The sequence below is a fragment of the Rhinolophus ferrumequinum genome, chromosome 6 (genome assembly GCF_004115265.2).
Source record: "Rhinolophus ferrumequinum isolate MPI-CBG mRhiFer1 chromosome 6, mRhiFer1_v1.p, whole genome shotgun sequence".
Lineage (NCBI taxonomy): Eukaryota > Metazoa > Chordata > Mammalia > Chiroptera > Rhinolophidae > Rhinolophus > Rhinolophus ferrumequinum.
The window spans coordinates 7,977,108-7,994,959 of record NC_046289.1 but is presented as its reverse complement, the minus strand read 5'-3'; the positions used below and the strand labels follow the sequence as shown (position 1 = coordinate 7,994,959).

The 17,852-nt window shown below is 49.9% G+C and overlaps 1 protein-coding gene and 1 pseudogene across 3 annotated transcripts in view; both read right to left on the bottom strand.

Moving 5' to 3' along the window:
- Positions 1 to 5,660: 5,660 nt before the first annotated feature.
- LOC117024347 (uncharacterized) lies at positions 5,661 to 5,786 on the bottom strand (annotated as a pseudogene).
- Positions 5,787 to 10,731: 4,945 nt separating this feature from the next.
- The window catches only part of SYNE3 (spectrin repeat containing nuclear envelope family member 3), an 87,454-nt gene continuing 80,333 nt past the window's right edge, over positions 10,732 to 17,852 (bottom strand). For all 3 annotated transcript variants that reach the window (XM_033109040.1, XM_033109042.1, XM_033109041.1), the window contains exon 18: positions 10,732 to 11,917. In XM_033109040.1, the coding sequence (XP_032964931.1) occupies positions 11,714 to 11,917 (204 nt within the window). In that variant the 3' untranslated portion in view covers positions 10,732 to 11,713. The remainder of the gene's footprint in view (positions 11,918 to 17,852) is intronic.

Below are 17,852 nucleotides of genomic sequence, written 5' to 3'. Positions count from 1 at the left end.
TTCTGGACATCAAGTTAAGATTGTGAACGAACCAGAAGAAAATGGACAGAGCATAGAAATGGATATACTGACCAGTGAGACATGTGGCTAAGCGCACACTGTACAGAGATAGCTGCATTAGCCGAAGCTGGAATCCATTGTTTCGGCTGCCATTTTCATTTGGAAGTTTAGCTCTGGAAACAGGTGTGCGTGGATACTAAGTCTCTAAAGATGTGGTCTCTGGGGCGTACTACAGATTGACTCATTCATCACCATTCAACTCCTTGCAAGATGCCTTCCTGTCATGCAAAAAGGGTTAAGCTAATATGACATCTCCTGATCCCTTTGCTGCCCAGTTCTGGAGGAGACCTTGGATTCGGCCACTCAGATTCTCCTGCATGGCACTCAGTCTAGAACAGAGGCACACAGCAAGGCAGAATGACCTGCGGCATCGGTCTAGCTGCTGTGGGTGGACGTGGAGACACAGACACTCTGCAGTCAGCAGCAGTGGCTGTTTCCTGGTCGGGCAGCTCCTTGAAGGGGCAGCGACCTCTTTCCCTCATGGAAAAGGCAGGGTGGTCCTGGGGCTGGAGCTCTTCCTGGAAACTCAGGCCAGCATCTACTCCTTCAGCCTTTCCAAGAATTTTGTGAGCCACCTAATACCCCATAATAAATCCTTTTCTTCTTAAACTAGAGTGGGTTCTGTTGTTTGTAACTGAACCCTGACTAATTCTAGAATCTCCCTCCAACAAGCATCCCCAGGACACTTGTAAACTCGAAGGGGACACCTGACCCCTACCAGCAGTTGCAGGGCAGAACGTTGGGCTCAACCTAAGCATCCTCGAAACTCCAAGCTCACATGGCAAGAACAAGAAGCTCCTTCAGAATACGCATGAGCGAGATGGGCGTTGAATACTAGCGCTCAGTTATTGAGCGTTTCCTATGTGCCAAGCACTGTGTAAGCCCTTCACACATACTGTCTCGTTTACGCGGCCCACCACATCCATCTGAAGTCAGCATCATTCAGGAGGATTGGAGAGCTTTCCAGAAGTCAACTACCTCGGAGACGCAATGTTGCTGGGAGCCAAACACACATGAGATTGACTCTAAGCCTGGTCCTGGAACAGACTCACCTCCATTTTTGAGGGAGCAAGGGCAAAAGAGAACCCTCACATTTTTTTCAAGGCCATAAAAGAAAAAATTTTTTCTTTGGAGTATGTTAGAAAAATTGCAAAAATAGCATCAAGTTCCCATATGCCCTTCAGCCAGTCTCCTCTAATGCTAGTATCTTACATAACCACGGGAGACTTGTCAAAACCAAGAAATGAACACTGGTACAGAATTATTAATGAAACTCCAGACTTCATTTGCATTTAATGGGGTTTTTGCTAATGTCCTTTTACCGTTTCAGGACGCAGTCCAAGATACCGCATTGCATTCAGCTATTTTTTTATTTTCATTTTACTTTCTGTCATTCCATCACCTCCTTCCAAGGCAAAGGGGCCTCAATTATTTGCACATGCTCCGAGCCGGGAAACACTTACCCGTCCTGTGAGAGGTGGCATCGCAGGACAATTTGGAACAGCTTTCCCCACTGGCCATCCGTACAGGAACTCTCCTGTTAGAAACTGGCAGCAGAAGGCCATGGTGAAGGGTGAGGGGAAGCTGGGAGCAGGGGCCAGGATGCATGCCAGCCTGCGACTGCAGCACGAAACCCCAGCAAGTCAGGGTCACCCCTCTGGAAGCATAATTGAGGGAAGCAGGGTGGAGAAAGGTCACTGCAGATGCGGTGGGAGCCTGGGCTGGCCAGACGGTGATGGAAAAGGCCGACAAGGCCAAGTAGCTGAATAATGTTCTCACCAAGGGGTTTCCACGAAAGATGATGAATATCTCCAATTAAACACATCACGGCTGGGCTTGGAAGCCACAGATGAAAACAGAGCTAAGATAATTACTTCCATAACACGTCTGGCTGTGAAAAAAAAAAAATCACATCATCATAAATACGAGTTAATCATCGAGCCAGGAGTAGGAGAGAGGGTTCTGTGAAGGTTTAGAAACCGCGGGTGTGTTTAATGGAACTTTCGCAGTGGGGCGGGTTCCCAAAAAGGTGTGATATTAAAATGAGGGAGGCTGAGTCTAGTTTTCCCACTGAAACGATGTTTTAACACTGAAGGTCCTGACCCGAGGTTGGATGCCTCTGTTGTAGAAAAAACTGTGTGTACCATGTTTGGTTATTATAAATGATACACTTTTACATTATATGGATTAAGGCTTTTTAAAATCAATTAAACAGGCCAACACTGTGACCAATCTCAGAGACACCTAAAGGGGAGAGGATACCAGAGGCAAAGTTCTGTCTTCCTCCACAGAACACGCTTTGTTTTTTGGACAACTAATTAGAAGGTGAGGGGCCTGTGTGTCCCAGGCTACAAGATTCACAGGTATCTGGTGCTACCCTCAGACCTTAGACAGTGGGTCCCCAGGTGCCTGGTAAACTTACTTCTTCCAGTTGTAAAATCCTTGTAACAAACAAGGGTTTTTCTTCCTGTCCTTCTGTCCTTTGACAGCAGCAGCTGTACCAGCTGTAGTGCAGATGACGTCATCATTTCACTTGCCATCAAACAAGGCTGACCAGTGGAAACCTAGGACCCCTCTTGAGAGAACAGACTTCTCCATCTTTTGCTCGTCTTCGTCTGCAGAGCTGCTCCACCAAAACTCAGAGAGCAATTCGAATGGTGTTGAACTCCAGGGCATGTGACATGGAACTGGGTCCCAAATCTAGAAGGTTCAGAGTCTTTCCCACTCACTGTTCTGGATGCCACTTAGATTAGGGCCGAGTTGAAAACTTTCTCTGCCTTTTACTCACCACTTGGGGATGAGGGATTACAGACGCACGGCTTCTCTCATGGGGGGTCCTCTCTCTCCCCTCCCAAATGGTGAGCAGATAGCAGATTAATAAAAGTATTGCATGCATTATTAAAATAATGGCATGGTTTTGTTTTGTTTTGTTTTAATTTGGGAGGGAATAAATTATGCAAGATGCAAAGCCTTTCCATTTTAAATCCTGCTCATAGAAAGTGTTCTAAACTGAAGTGTGTACTTCCATGCCTTTGTCAGCAGATTCTGGGCATAAATTGTCCTTTTCTTGGCCAGCCAGGGTCATTATTACGAGCCTGCATTCATGAGTGGCACATCCTGGGTTCACTTGCCCATTTCTTAGATCTCCCCACGCACGTGGGAACAGTATGCCCCACTTGCCCTGAGTCTAACAGTGTCTCCTCCTTCTGCAGCTTCCAGTGCAGTGTGGGCTGGGAAATCAGACCCCCAAACCTCAGAACTGTTTGTTAAACAAATCGTCATAGCCAGGCTTTGACGCAGGGGTTGGCAGCGAAGTGCTACAAGGGCCTCCTCTTATCAGCCTGGTACCTGGGTCTGTTTGCGACCGTCTCTCTATTTGGGGGGCATCTGGATTTTCAAACTCTGCTCTGCCTGCCCCTCCACCCAAGATTGTCACCCAGGGGAGTGACGCTGATAATGGGGTTAAAGGTGCTTCCCAGGTAATGCTTATGTTTACGTTGGATTGAGAACCATGGTTGCCTTGAGTCCAACCTCTGCATAAACTGAGCACCAATTGTGCCCGCAAGTCAGAATTTAAAAATCAGCCGGCCTTAGTCACACCTCATCTTTCTCCTCATCACCTCTTTGGACAAATCTCTTTCTTTACTTCAGGAAAAGAATTTCCAAACTACACAATCTTTCATAGACCAAAAATAAAGATTTTTATTTCCAAACATGAAGTAGACACATTCTAAAAAAAACGTAAAGAAACAAAACCATCAGGCCAGCTTTGAGAACACAGGCACTTCTGGCTTGAACAACAGGTAGGGGACGAAAGCATCAAGGGCACTTTAAAATACAGCACGGGGAAGAAACTGGAAGGTCCTTGCAGCCCGTCCCCGTCTCCCCCTTGGCAGGAAAGGCTCTGGTGAGTTGTAGACTTGATATGAACTAAGATAAGACATGCGCGTTCCAGCACAGTCATTTGGCTCTGTTACTGCTTGCCCTCCAGAAAGCTTAATTTACTGCAAATGCATGTTTTACAATCACAAATAATATGACAGGAGTGGATATGGTCCCTGTGTATACTGTTTATATAAGATGACATTTTAAACAATGGAGTTAGTTTGCGTTTGATGCCAAAACCCACTTATGGAGCGCACACACACACACACACACACACACACACACACTCCACTATGCCATTGCCTGGCTCATTAATCAGACCAGTCCAGCCACATGAACAGCTGGCCTTTTGGACTCGAAATGGAGGGGAAAGTACTCATTTCTCCAAAGCTGGTACTGGAAACTTGCTATTTTTCCTGCTTTGGGCACCTTACGTGCTCGACAAATTCTATGACTATTACAGGTCTCTAAAACACACAGACACACAGGCAGACACACAGAGCAAGAGAGACATGGCCAAGTTTAGGACACATCGAGCTGAGTCCTCGTTCACCAGCAAGTGATACACAACCCCAAGAAAAAGAGAGGGCATCGTTCATTTCCAGACCAGGCCAAGGGAGTTTCCAGAAGGCAGAAAATCTCAGGGGTCAATGGACCCTCCTTTCGTGTGGACCTCGGCAGAGGGGACCAGCAGTTGCTCCCATAGGAGGCATAAAACGCAGGAATCAGGGGAAACGTCCTGGGTACAGAGTGGTCACCCTGAGGTGCCCAGATACTACAGGCTGGTGGGGTCTGTTGTCCAGAAGCCCAGGGCTGGAAGGAAGGGCTGCTCGCTTGTGCTTCTAGATGGAGGTGTGTGTATAGTACACACACAGAGACATTCTCACACACACACACAAAACTTCCACTGTCCACTTCTTCCTTCTCAATAGAACTTCTCGAACATGCACAACCACTGCCTCTGGAGAGGAAACACCGCTTTGTCCTCCTGTAGGAGAAATCAGAATGGCTCTACAGGCAGTGACGTCACAAAACCGACTGTCCTCCACCTGCCCCGCAAGAGGTGGCCTGTCTCTGTTTTTCCTGGCAAGGTAAGCACCAGCCTCCATGCCCTGGCCCTTCACTCTGGTCTTGCCAGCTCCCGATGTCCGTGGGAGTTGTAGAACTCCCTGGCGGGAGTGGGCACTGGAAAAGGACCCCACAGGGCCTGCTCTGGAACGTCACCCTCAACCAGTTACCCAGCCGCCTGTGCCCGGAAGCAAAAAACAGCAGCTGAAGTTCCATGGAGAGGCCTGGAGTCTATCATCCCTGGGTTCGAGTCCCAAACTGACCATTCACCAACTAGCTGGTGGCTTTCAGGCCAGCTGTTAACCCTCTCTGTGCTCAGGTTTTAGCGTCTAAAAAGAAGATCATGATTCTCTAGCGTGGACCATTGGAAGGGCCCAGGGACATGTTACAGGCCCTCAGTTTATGTTCCTTCCGTCCCTTTGTCATCAGAACCGGAAGGAGGGCTGTGGGCCTGTGTCCCGGCTGCTGAGCTGAGAAGTGAGCATTCCTGAAAGGAAGTCCAGGACCCTTTGAGGAAACTAAGGTCCCTCTGTGTGATTACTGTCCCCTGTCTGGACAAGGTGGTTGGGTACCAACCTGTGAGCAGCTGTGATGTTACCATGACAACCAAAAGGCAGGTGCTGGGGATGCTGAATCAGCTGACTATTCAGACGGCTCTGGGTGCTGTGCCATAAGATCTGTTTTCAGACCTTGAGATTTTTTTTTGTTTCAATTAGCAATAATTGTGCCTCAGATAAACCTCATTGGCTATGATACTGCCACTGGGCTAAGCTGAGCTTTTGATTTTTAATTTTCTCTTAAAAACCAATTCCCCTTTGGTATTACTTTGACAGACAGAAGGACATTTCTCTTGTAATTGGAACCAAGGGAGAAATGATGGCTGGAGTAAGTCTTTGGAATCTGGCCCTCTGCTGGAGGCGCCATGGGTTCTCCCAACCAGAAGATGGGAGCCACCTGTGGGTATGTCCTCGAACTTTCCCTTTCGAGGCCTCAGGGGTCTGCTAGATAAAGGGGGGCCAATCTGGAAAAGCTCAGAGAGACTCTCTTTCCAGGATTTGTACCCAGGAGTTCCTCGTGTCCCAGAAGATGTTTAAGCAAATACGAATTTCCTGGGCTGAATCCCAACACAAAGCAGGTGGGCCTACAAGTGTCTCAAGAATGGAAGGAACATCTGCAATACCTTGGGAAGGAGGAGGGACTCGCAGGTCTCAGGGACCCTGTCAACTGGTGAGGCAGGTGGTGGGCAGTGGTGGAAGGTCATTCTCACACTTCAGCAATGAACACCTCCAAGTTCTGCTGACCGAGCATGAGACCAAGCCACGGAGGGTCAAGATGACTGAGGCAGAGACATCCAAGGGCCACCACAATCCCCTCTACCCTTCTTTCTTACTAAAAGAACCCCATTTTGTTGGGGGGCATGTTCCCAGACTCCTTGCAATTGTAGGGGACCCATGGGACACAGTCCGGGCCAATGAGATGACAACAGAAGTCCGGGTGGAACTTCTGGGAAAGCTCCTGAAAAGGAGGGCAGGCTCAGCTAGCTCATCCCCTTCTTCCTACCTGGAATCCAGATGAAAAATCGGAGGTAGAGCAAGCATCTAGGGCCATAAGGTGACCACGAGGTAAAGGAGTGAGAGATGCAGAAATCTGGGCCCTGAGGAAACGACGCCAACAACTACTAAGCTCTAGACTTCCCAGGATAAGGGAAAACAAAGTCCCTCATTTGTTTAAGTCACAGTTGGTGGGATTCTGATATTTGTGGCTGAATCTAGGGATTTCCCCTCCAGACAGAAGCCCACCAGTATCTTCCTAGACAACCTAACATTTCAGGTAGCACAGGTGTTTCCAGGACTAATTTCTCCTTTTACCAATGGTTGGGGGGAGGGTGGCAGGGAACTCACCAAAGCTGGTAACATCAGAGCTCCATCTCGACCCTGAGCACTGAGCAGTGTCACTCTGTCATCTGATGGGTACAGAGATCTATCCCCGCTTCTAGAACTAACTCGCTGAATCCACTGGGTGAATAAGTGCTGATGGGACCTCAGTTTCCTCTCCTGTAAAATGGGCACAAGTTGGAACAAGGCAGTCTATAATAGCCCTCCCATTTCTCACAGCCTAAAAACGCCAGTAATTTAGCATTTCCTACTTCACTTTACTTCCCCTAAAAGTCCTATCTGGTAATTCATTCCAGTGCCAGCTTTTGGGGTCAGCTTGTCTCACCCAAGTACTAGACTAAGGAAAATGCTTTTGAGTTAAGAATATCCTAATTTTAAAATTAAAAAAAGAAAAGGCCAGACATGAGTTTTCTGACAGTAGTGGTATCAGGTACAGGGATGTCAAACAGGTTTTTCGCACATGACAAATGTGATTGATTGGCAGTAACTGCCTGGAATGGTTTTGAGGACTGTGAGGCCCATTCTGAATGGAGAGAGGGAGGGGAAGAGCTCGGTGATCAGTTAGTGATGTCTGCCATGGATGCAGTCAGGTGACTACATGTCCGCATATTTAACCCTGCGCCTCTGCTCACAGCTCACAGACTCACCGTCTCTCCTCTGTTGCTGACTCAGACTGGTGACAATCAGATTAGGATGAGGGAGCAAGAGGAGCCCCCACTGGAGTAGCTGAGTTCCCATGAGAGAGGGAATTAGGGCATGATCCCGACTGTGCCAGGGACCCGAGAGGCTAGCTCAAGGTTACTGTCCTGCTGCCAGCGAGACATTCCGATAACATACTTCAAAGTAAGACACTGGTGTCTCAGGATTCACAGAGCAGCCAGGGACTTCAGGAACAGCCTCCCTCCAGCTCTGGGGGGGTGGGGGGTAACAGTAGACAGGAGATGGAGAGGGGCAAGAGGTTATGCTAATCCACGGCCAAACTAATCTCTCAAATGTACACTATCAAAGCAGAGACTCTCCAGTGGGGAAAAGGAGGTTCTCTGTTTGATATTATATTTCCAACCACAAATTTTTACCATGAACCATGACTGCAGACTAATAATTGTGCTAGTAATAGAAATAACAATAAGCTTGTTGCATTTGAGGGCTTGCACCCAGTGTGCGGGGAGCTGTACACCAGGGGGCCCTCTGTTGGCAAACACGGCTCACGTTCAGGCTCTGACTGTCATTCTCCCTGCCCTCCCCTCCCCCGGCTGCAAAGGGTCTCCAGCTTCCTTCTGCTGAAACAGCTTAGGAATAAGCATCCTGATTCCTGCTCCCTGCTGGGAACTCCACCCAGCTGCCCCAGGCAGAGGTTGCCAGGGGCGAGAGATGGAAGTGGGGTCACCCAGGACCCATTTTCTCTGTATCCAGAAGGGGAGCTAGATGTCAGCACACACACTCGCTGCATGCAGTTCAACAAACCACAACTGAGGTTCCCGCCCCTTGCTAGGCACTGGGGTTATAGTGACAGCGGCGGCGGCTTAGGACCTCACAGGACAGAGGGGTGCACAACTCCCAACTGAGCATGTGAAGTGACAGGTGTGAAAACGACTGCAGCAACCCTCGGTGGTGACTCTCCAGCGTGGAGGGCCAGCCCCACGGGACGCTGATGTGGAAGGCTTGCCGGCAGGCAGGGCTGCTTGCTCAGGAAACCCATGCCCGCAGCCTGCAGCAGCTGCGCCCTGCTAGAACCCTCCTCCCAGCAGGGGCTTCGGGGAGGCAGACAAATGTGGGTCCAAATCCCACTTCTGCAGGCGCAAGTGTCTTTATCTTTAAGCCTCAGCTTTCTCATCTCAACAATGGAAGAAAAGGAAAACCAAACCATGAGAGTTGCTGTGGGCAGTAAATCAAATATGGCTCGCGAAGTACCTTCCAAGGGGCCAGGCAGCCGCAGCGCCAAAGAGAAGGCCCTCTTTGTTTCTGCTGTCCTCGCTCCCTCTGGCCGGGCCCTGGGAGCCTCCTGGTCTCCTCTGCCACCCACACTCGCCCATCCCACCCCTCCCATCTTTTCTTTATAAACACCCTCCGGGTCCCACGTGTGTCCTTCCGCACTCAGAGATCAGACTCAGAAAAATGGGCAGGGGAGTGGGAGACAGCAAAGCAGGGTAACCGGCAGGTTTAACCAAGCTCACTGTGTGTTTCTCCTCTTCCTCCTGCCTCCTCCTCTTCCTACTCCCCCGCCCTTTGTCTCTCAGGCTCTCTCAGTCTCTGTCTATGTCTGTCTCTCTGTCTTACACACACACACACACACACACACACACACACACAGTGATATTCACATTTCTTACCACCCCTCTCACACTTGGGGACAGAGGACAAATAAACACATGCAGGTCCCACCATGTCACCTTTCTCAAAAGGCACTTTAAAGCTCTTTGCAGCTCTTGTTCAGGAAGCTGGAAAGTCATAAAAATCATAATTGTCTGCACGCACTTTAAGCAAAAGAGATGACACTTGAAAAGCACCAGTAAATGGGTTGTTATATCATATTACAACTGTATTTATATGAAAGTAATGAAAATACCAGTTCTCTTTTTTAAAAAAAGTTATGCAAACAGACTCTACGGCATCATTATCAAAGTTTAAAAATCTATTTAGACCTTGCCACCTGCCAGCCCACAGATTACAATTTCTCCCTTCCCAACACCTGACACAACTGCAGTCAAGGTGAACGGCTGTATCCTTTTGCAGTTACTGATGGGCTCCTGCTATGTTCTCCAATGAGCAGGGAAAGGTGATGACGGGATCGGCTGTGGCCTTGCCACGTCTTGCTGTGTGCTATGGGTAAGTTACTTGACTTCTCTGGGCCTCAGCCTTCTCGCCTATGAAGTGGAAGGTTAGGACACAGACATTGGAAGGCCCCTGCCGCAGGTCTGGCTTTCTAGGGCTGGACGCACACAACCCAGTGAGCATCTGGGCCTCGCCACCTGGACCCGAGGTCTTGGTTCATGCAGCCCGATTTTCCAGTAATGTGGTCGCTGGCAGGGTATGGCCTTGTGGCTTGGTTTCTAAATGTCTGGGAAAAGGTGTGCTTTCTGAATCAGTGCCAAGTGCTCTTCTCGGCAACACCATTTTCCTACCCTGTGAATGTCCAGTTCCCTTTGATTCCTGGGAGGCCTGGGTCCCCTCCTTGAGAGCTGTGCTGAGGCAGGGCCTGCGCTACAAAGGGAGGGGAGGGTGTGTGCGAGTAAAGGGGAGGGGCATGGTGCTGGGGTCAGGGCCTCTGGGGTCAAGGCCCTCTGGGGTCAGGGCCCTCTGGGGTCAGGGCCCTCTGGGGTCAGGGCCTCAGGGGTCAGGGCCCTCTGGGGTCCTAGTTTTCTCCCTGCTTAAAGGGCCTTTCTGTGTCTATAACACTTTATGGTTCCAAAGGCCTGAGGAACGCCTCTTGGTCTTCTATTTGTAGCTGAAAAGACAAAAATCGATTTATAAAGAGTAGGCACTAAGCATTTTTTAAAAGGAAAACTTAGTGTTGATTTAGGGAAAACATGATCCAGTTATAAAGCACTATCCAGTCATAGGAACCACTCCAGAATTCCCTGGGGAGGAAGGGACGTGTTTCCAGCCTCAAGGCCCCAACACGGAATCCGCCCGGCCCTTCCAGCAGGTGCATAGAGGCCGACCGCCTATCCAGGCCGGACAGGGCCTGGCTCCCTTGTGGGGGCACGTGCAGGCCATCCCTGGCCCAGAGGACCTGCCTCTGTCCAAAGTCCTCTTGGGAGGAGGACAAGCCGTTCAGACGGTCCCAGCTCCAAGGCTGATCTCGTGTCTCCGTCTTGGACCCTCCCCCCCCCCCTGTCCTCGGTGTGGCAGGTGCTCCCCATCTGTCCCTTCACCTTGAGTTGGAGATGACAAACTCAGCCCAAGAGTGACAGAGGTGACGTGTCTTCTCCGCCACTGTCAGGTGGGTGCTGCCCACAGAGTGTGCTCGCCATTCTGCACGGACACCTTCGCACTAAAGTCTCTCTCCTGCTTTCTCCCCGAGCAGAACGCACGGGACTCAGTCTAACCACTTCCTGAGGACTCAGGGCACAGCCATGGTCACTCCTCATTGGTTTGTGCCATCGGGGGCTCCTGCACACGGCACCCCCATTCTGCTGTCCTTTTTAGTTCTTTCCGGGCCTGCTCTTTGTGGTTCTTTCCTTCCCTTGATGTCACTATCACTTGTCACTTCTCATTGCTGTCACTGGGCCTGCCTTTGATCATCACCATTTCTGCTTCTAACCCATGGCATCTAATCTGCTGTTGTTGTAAAAACTAGACAAGCATGTTTGTTCCCACTGTGCCTAAAACAAGAGTCACTAGACACTGAATGAGGATCTGGGGTGCTTTTCTGTGTTGACAACTCAAAGGCCTTTTCCCTAATATCTGGGCTGGGTGTTGGCCTCTGGAGAAGAGGTTGCCCTACAAGTGCCATGTTACTGTTCCTGCTTTCCAGGGCTGACTGCAGACCAAGGCCACAAAAATCCCCAACTACAAATAGACGCCATATGTCAAACTTTCTATACACACTGAGCATTTTCATACAGAGCACATAAAAATTCTATACATTATTCCCTGGTCACACATAGTACACATTTAGTATAAATAGACGAAGACAACACCGTATAAAAAGTAGTTTTGTGCTGGGAACATTGATACAGTATTTATACTGGTGCAGCTCTGCCATCCAGCCAATCCCTGTTTCCCGTTTCCCGGGAGTCCTCAGGAGGAGCCCGGGGCTGATGGAAGGTTGGAGAAGAAAGTCACCTGTGAGACTCGGTGGGCTAGGTGGGCGGGGGGCCATCGTAGCGGAGCATGAGCATGAAGGAGCGGGCGAAGTTGTTGGCCAGGGTGCAGCTGCGATCTTCTTCCCCCACGGGGAGCAGGAAGAGCAGCAGCAGGAAGAGCAGCAGCAGCAGCTGCAGGGGGAGCGCCGCGCAGCACACCTTCTGGAAAAGGGAGCGAGGCCCTCGCCGCCACCGCTGAGTCTGCGGAACCAAAGCAGAAGATGAGCCGGAGGGGGGCGGGGTGACGAGGGGCGGGGCGGCGGGGGGCGGGACGACGAGGGGCGGGCCGGCGGGGGCGGGGCCGGCGAGGGGCGGGGCCGGCGGGGGCGGGGCCGGCGAGGGGCGGGGCGAGGAGGACGCCAGGAGGAGCCCAGTTCTGGGCTGATGATCTGACCTCCCAGATCTGTTTTCCCATCTGTGAAGTTTTGCCAAAAACACATATTTCTGTAGTTTACTCAAGCCATTCAAGGCATGAAAGGAAGGAAAAAATACAAAGTTACAGGCTCTGCTAGTTATTCCAGATATCTTTGCCTGGTTCTAAGAGTCCTCAGTGTAAATCTTGAGAAGGTCACTCAACTTCTCTACACTTGAAATTTCTCATCTATAAATAGGGGTAGTGATGGTACTTGCGTGACACAAGTTGTTGTGAGGAATAAATGAGACAGCGCCTGGCGCACAGCAGGTACTCAGAACCGCTGCCATTATTATTGTGCACCGTTAACACCATCACCATCTAAATCACAGTCACCATCACCATCCTCATCACCACCACCATGTGCTTCACCATCACTTTCTCCTCCTCCTCCTTCTCCTCCTTCATCAGCATCTTCATCATGAACCCTGTCAATAATACCTGAAGGTCAGACTCCCAAGTCCAAATGCCTAGTGGACTTCTTTGCTACAATGTCCATGAAACCTGAAAGTGGCAAAAGGCACTTTCTAAATTCTAGAGGGACTAACTGGGTTGCAGCTTCATGGGAGAGCAGGGCCAAGAGCTGGCTGCTCAGGAAAGTGGAGGCCCCCACAGTCCCAATGCAGCATGGTGCAGGGCAGGGCCTAGCTCGTAGAAACCCGACTGACTGTGCTCCAAAGCAGATTCTCTCACACACTAGCTAAGTGATCTTGGGCAAGTCCATAGCCTCTATGAGCCTCAGTTTCCTTCTCTGCAAAATGGGGATAAAATACCTACCTCCCATACGCCAGGTTGTGGTGAGGACTCAAACCAAAGTATATTCACACCAATTAAAAAGTAACTAAGGTCTTATTAATAGTACCATTATTGGAGAATGTATCTGCTGGCTCCCTGCAGAACCAAAGGTTCCCGCTCCAGAGCACCAAAAGTAAGTCGTGATGATGATGAGAATAGGTTTGATGGGGATGGTGGTGATGAGGCAACATTGCTAACCACAGGTGTTCCTGGGAGGTTCTGACCTGGCTACTTCAGTCTCTCTACTTCTCATACCTGAGTCATCTCACCCATTCTCCTGCCCCAACTGTCTCCTCTAGGTTGATAACACTTGCCTCTATGCCTCCAGCCTCAGATGTTCTCACTCAAAGTCCCTAGACATTGATTTTGTAAAAATAGACTTCTTATAGCCCACACAATGGAGAAACACCGCGGGCTACATTTATTTCGGCAGTGACTTCAGGAGGAGGGGGATGAGCTGTTTGAGCATGAGTTCACAGAAGAGGCGGCTCTTCCCACAGCCGCGAGCCTGGCGCAGACCCTCCCACCCACCCACTCGGCTCACGTAGGGCTGCCTCAGTCCATGGGGGTCTAACTTGACTCCTTGACATTTCATGTTGACTTTGCCTGATTCCAACAGGGCGTGGGAAGAGGGTGAGACAACATGTTGCAGGCCCTCCCTGGCCTGGGTTTCACACCACAAATAAAAGCCTGTAAGTAATGGTCTCCCAAGTGGAGAATCTATTTACAAGTGTTCTGTTTCTGTTTGCTGCTCCATTCTCAGAGCTCACACTTTGCTGATTGAAGTGAGGAGTTGTGTCTTGGCTATGATCCTCTGGAGAAAACAGTTTTGAAGGTCTAAAGTGTGTTTGCATTAAGAAGTGTTGACAAGGGGTGGTCTTTTTCAAAGGACTCCCCCTGCCTGCCCAGTGGCTATTTACTTAGAGCTCACATCCCCACATTGAGGGGCATGAATTCTAAAATGCTCTTGAAAATAAAAGACACATTTTAATATGAATCTCAAGTACTCAGAAAACACACACAACACACACACACACACACACACACACACACTCGCAAATAGGCATGAACTACCTTCTAAGAAGCCAACAAGGAAACTGGCACTCTCCACTCTTCCCAGATCTGGGCGGGGGGGGGGGTGCTTCTATGTGCCTCAGTTTCCCCACAGAAAGTACTACCTGTGTTGTACCTAGTTCGAACTACCCAAAATGAGAAGGGGCTTCCTCTAGAAGTGCTAAGCTCCCCATCCCTTAGAGTATGGAAGCAGAGGGTTTATAGCACATGATGTTTGGGACAGAGCAGGAGACACGGTGTACGGTAAATTACATGCTCGAAAGTCCCGCAAGCTCTCACACAAACCTGAGATGCTAGAGTTTTGAGTTCAGGAAGATGAGTTTGTATAACGGTAAATGTGACCTAATCTTCTGCCATTGATGAAAGGGGATCTTGGGGGAAAGAAAAGGTTTGGAATCCTGGGTTCTCACCCTGGTTCTGTGTGACCTAGGACAGGCCTCTTAACTTCTCTGAGGCTCAGTTCCTTCACCTGTTGGGAAGAAGGGAGAATGACGCCTGCCTACCAACGTTATCAGGATGATGAGGCAGTGCATGTATGCTTCACATGCATAGTCAAGGCTAAACAAAAGTTCAGTCCCTTCCTCCTCTAACTGACGGACACTGGGACAGACGGGCAGCTTCTATTAGTGCCACAAGCTTCCCCCTCCACCAGATGCCAGGGACCATGTACCATCAACCTCCCCAGCCTTATCAGAGAGAAAAGCTTCGCCCTCTTTAAATGCCATCGCTTGGCTTCTAAAGGACTTCACATCCTCTAGCCACAGGACCTTTGCACAGGCTATCCCTTCTGTCTGGAATACTCACTTCCCTCCTTCTCCCAATGCACCTGCTTAGCTCCTACTGGTCATTCTAATCTCAGCTGTGAGTGGCTTTCTCAGGGAGACGTTCCAGGCCTCTAGACCAAAACAAACCCCATCACACCTTCTCATGGCCCCCCAACCTTTCCTTTGGATTCCTGATCCAAGTCTGCATTCCCCTTCACACCCTGGAGGTAGGGTCCACATAAATATTCGCTGAAGGACTGAAATAATGAATAAAAGCTCCTCCCCATCCTGTGCATCTAGCTGTCTGCTCCTCCTCGGGGGCCCGTGGAGTGACCGTGCAGACTGACCACTGCCCGTCGACTGTTCTCAGTGCCCAGGTGGTCCCCAGGACATCTGGGCTCCACTCGTCAATGAATGCACTGAACACGCCCCCTCCCCCACCCAGGCCCTGCGCTCAGGGCTCCTCCTCACTCATGGTTTCCTGAGCTCCTGCACAGCTCCGTGACATGGGTCTCCCTGTCCCCATTTCACAGAGGAAGAAACTGAGCCTGCGGCAAAGCGACCAACCCAAGGGCGGCACACAGGCTCAAATCACCAGTATCGCTCCATTGCCCAGGTTCTGTCCACCACCCCACGCGGCGTTTCTCATAAGAAACAATTAAACAACAACAAAAGTCACCCTGGAGCTCTGTGGTCAGTCAGCCCGAACTGTTGAAGCTGGTCACATCCTGACCCGGGTCCGAGTGTGGACACCATGCTGCGTCACTACTGGGACTCTCAGGGGCTTTCCTGGGAACTGGCTGGGTGTCATTCTCCACCACAAAGAAGCTTCCAGGCTGGCACCAAGAGCTCAAGGTGACGGGCAGGGACCAGCTTTTCTCCGGCGATTCAAGATGGGCCACCCCAATGCCCTCATTCAACTCTCACTTAGCAATTAGTTCAGTCCCTGGAGACCCCTCTGACAGACTGCTCAGCCAGGTGCTGGCCGGCTTCCTCTCCCTGGGTTTCCTCCAGACAATCTCCAGAATTGGGGCGCACTGCATTTGCCCGACTGCTCCACGGAGTCTTCTGGCATCCATCCACAGCTGCCCAGGCCAGGCCCTGCCCACCATGCCTTGGTTATCTTCTTCCTACGTTCTCGGCGCTGAAGCTCTGAGTTACAGCCCGAGATGTACCTCCCATGAGAACTCAGAGGCTCCGGAGAATTCCCACCCAGGGACAGGGTGGCAGTGGCTGGGCTGGGGCCAGGTTCATTCTATCTCCTCACAGGGGTGGCTCTGCACAGGACAGTCAGGCCACAGAACCCTAGGTTGGTTTGGAGAGCCACAGAGATGAGACCATCTGAGCTGGCCTTTTGGAGATGGTTTAGTTAATTCGTGGGAAATACCTCTGGATGAAAGGACCGGAGTGAGGGGAGACTTTGTCATTACTCGAGGAGGAACGGAGCCTCACTCAGGATCACTCAGGATCAGGTATATGGGCATAAGTTTGCCTTCCTTTGCCTTCCTCCCCATCACTTCCCTTCCCTTCCCTACCTTTCACTTTCCTTTCCTTCCCTTCCTTTCTTTTCTCTTCCTTCCCCCATCTTTCCTCATCTGAGACCATCCATGACCAGGCTCTGAGCCTGGGACCAGAACCAAGGTCAGTGAGGACCCAAGATGACCCAGAGGCATCCAGCTTGGGAAACTGGGTGGTCATGATGCTTTTCACTGAGGTGGGGGCACTGAGGTTTGATTGGGGAATGTAAGGAGGTCAGCCGCTGAGTCTGAGGGGTCTGTGGGACTCCCAAGTAGACGTCCAGCAGGCTGTTGGACCTTTGGGACTGAAGTTAGAATGAGAGATGGACCAGAGACAATGAGAGGCTTAGAGTCCGAGAACAAAGCCATGGTGGTGGAAAGAATTGCCAGGGAGAGAATGATTCGTGCGAGGAAAAGAAGCCCTAGAGACCCTGAGGATACGACCATTTAAGAAAGAGGCACTGTATGTCCAGTGTCCCCAAGCAGAGCCACACAGAGCACTTATTAGTTACAAGAGAAATAAGAGCTTTACGGGGAGAAATCTGGCAGCCACCACCTTAATCACACGATCAGAGTTGATATCGTGGGTCTCCCAGTAAGATGCACTGGGAGGACACAGCGTCACTTCTGGGACATTCCAGGCAGGAATACTTGGCCCAATTCCAATCCTAGGACACATCGGGAAAATCCAACTCGAGGAAAATCCAACTTTGGACGTTCTACAAAATGCTGTGGCCTGTATTCAAGAAGGTCAAGTACAACTGGGGAATCGTTTCAGCTTGGAGGAAACTAAAGAGAAGTGATAACTGAATACAATGTGTGATCCTGGACTAAAGGAAAACACAATCTATAAAAATGACTGTAAACGGTACATCCATACAATGGAATATTATTATTCAGTGATACAAAGAAATAAGATACCTAGCCACAAAAAGTCATGGAGGAAACTTAAATGCAAATTGCTAAGGGAAAGAAGTAACAAGACCGTGGTTGCCAGGGGCTCTGGGGCAGGGGAGAGGGATGACAGGTGGCGTGCAGAGGATGCTGCGGGCAGTGAAATTCTCTGTATGATACTGTAATGGCAGACACATTATATTGTACCTTTGTCACTACCCATAGAACGCGCACCAAGAGTGAACTCTAATGTCAACTATGGGCTCTCGTTGACGGTGATGTGTCAATACTGGTTCATCAATTGTCACCCATGTCCCTTGCTAATGCAAGACTTTAGTAATAGGAGAACCATGGAAACCAGGTGAGAAAAGGGGGCCTACGGGAACTTTCTGTATGATCTACTCAATTTTTTTCTAAACCTGAAACAAAAAAATAAAGTGTATTAAAAAATAAAGTGTAATTTTTTAAAAGACTATTGAGACAGTTTTAAAATTTGGAATATGGACTATGAATTAAGTAATAGTATTTCACCAACACTGAATCTTATCAACACTGATTCTGATAACTGAAAACAAAACAAAACAAAACAAAACAAAAACACACACACACAGAAAACCAAAGAGAGAGGCACCCATGATGGTGTCTGAGCTACCAGAGGGGCGGCCAGATGGCTCAGTTGG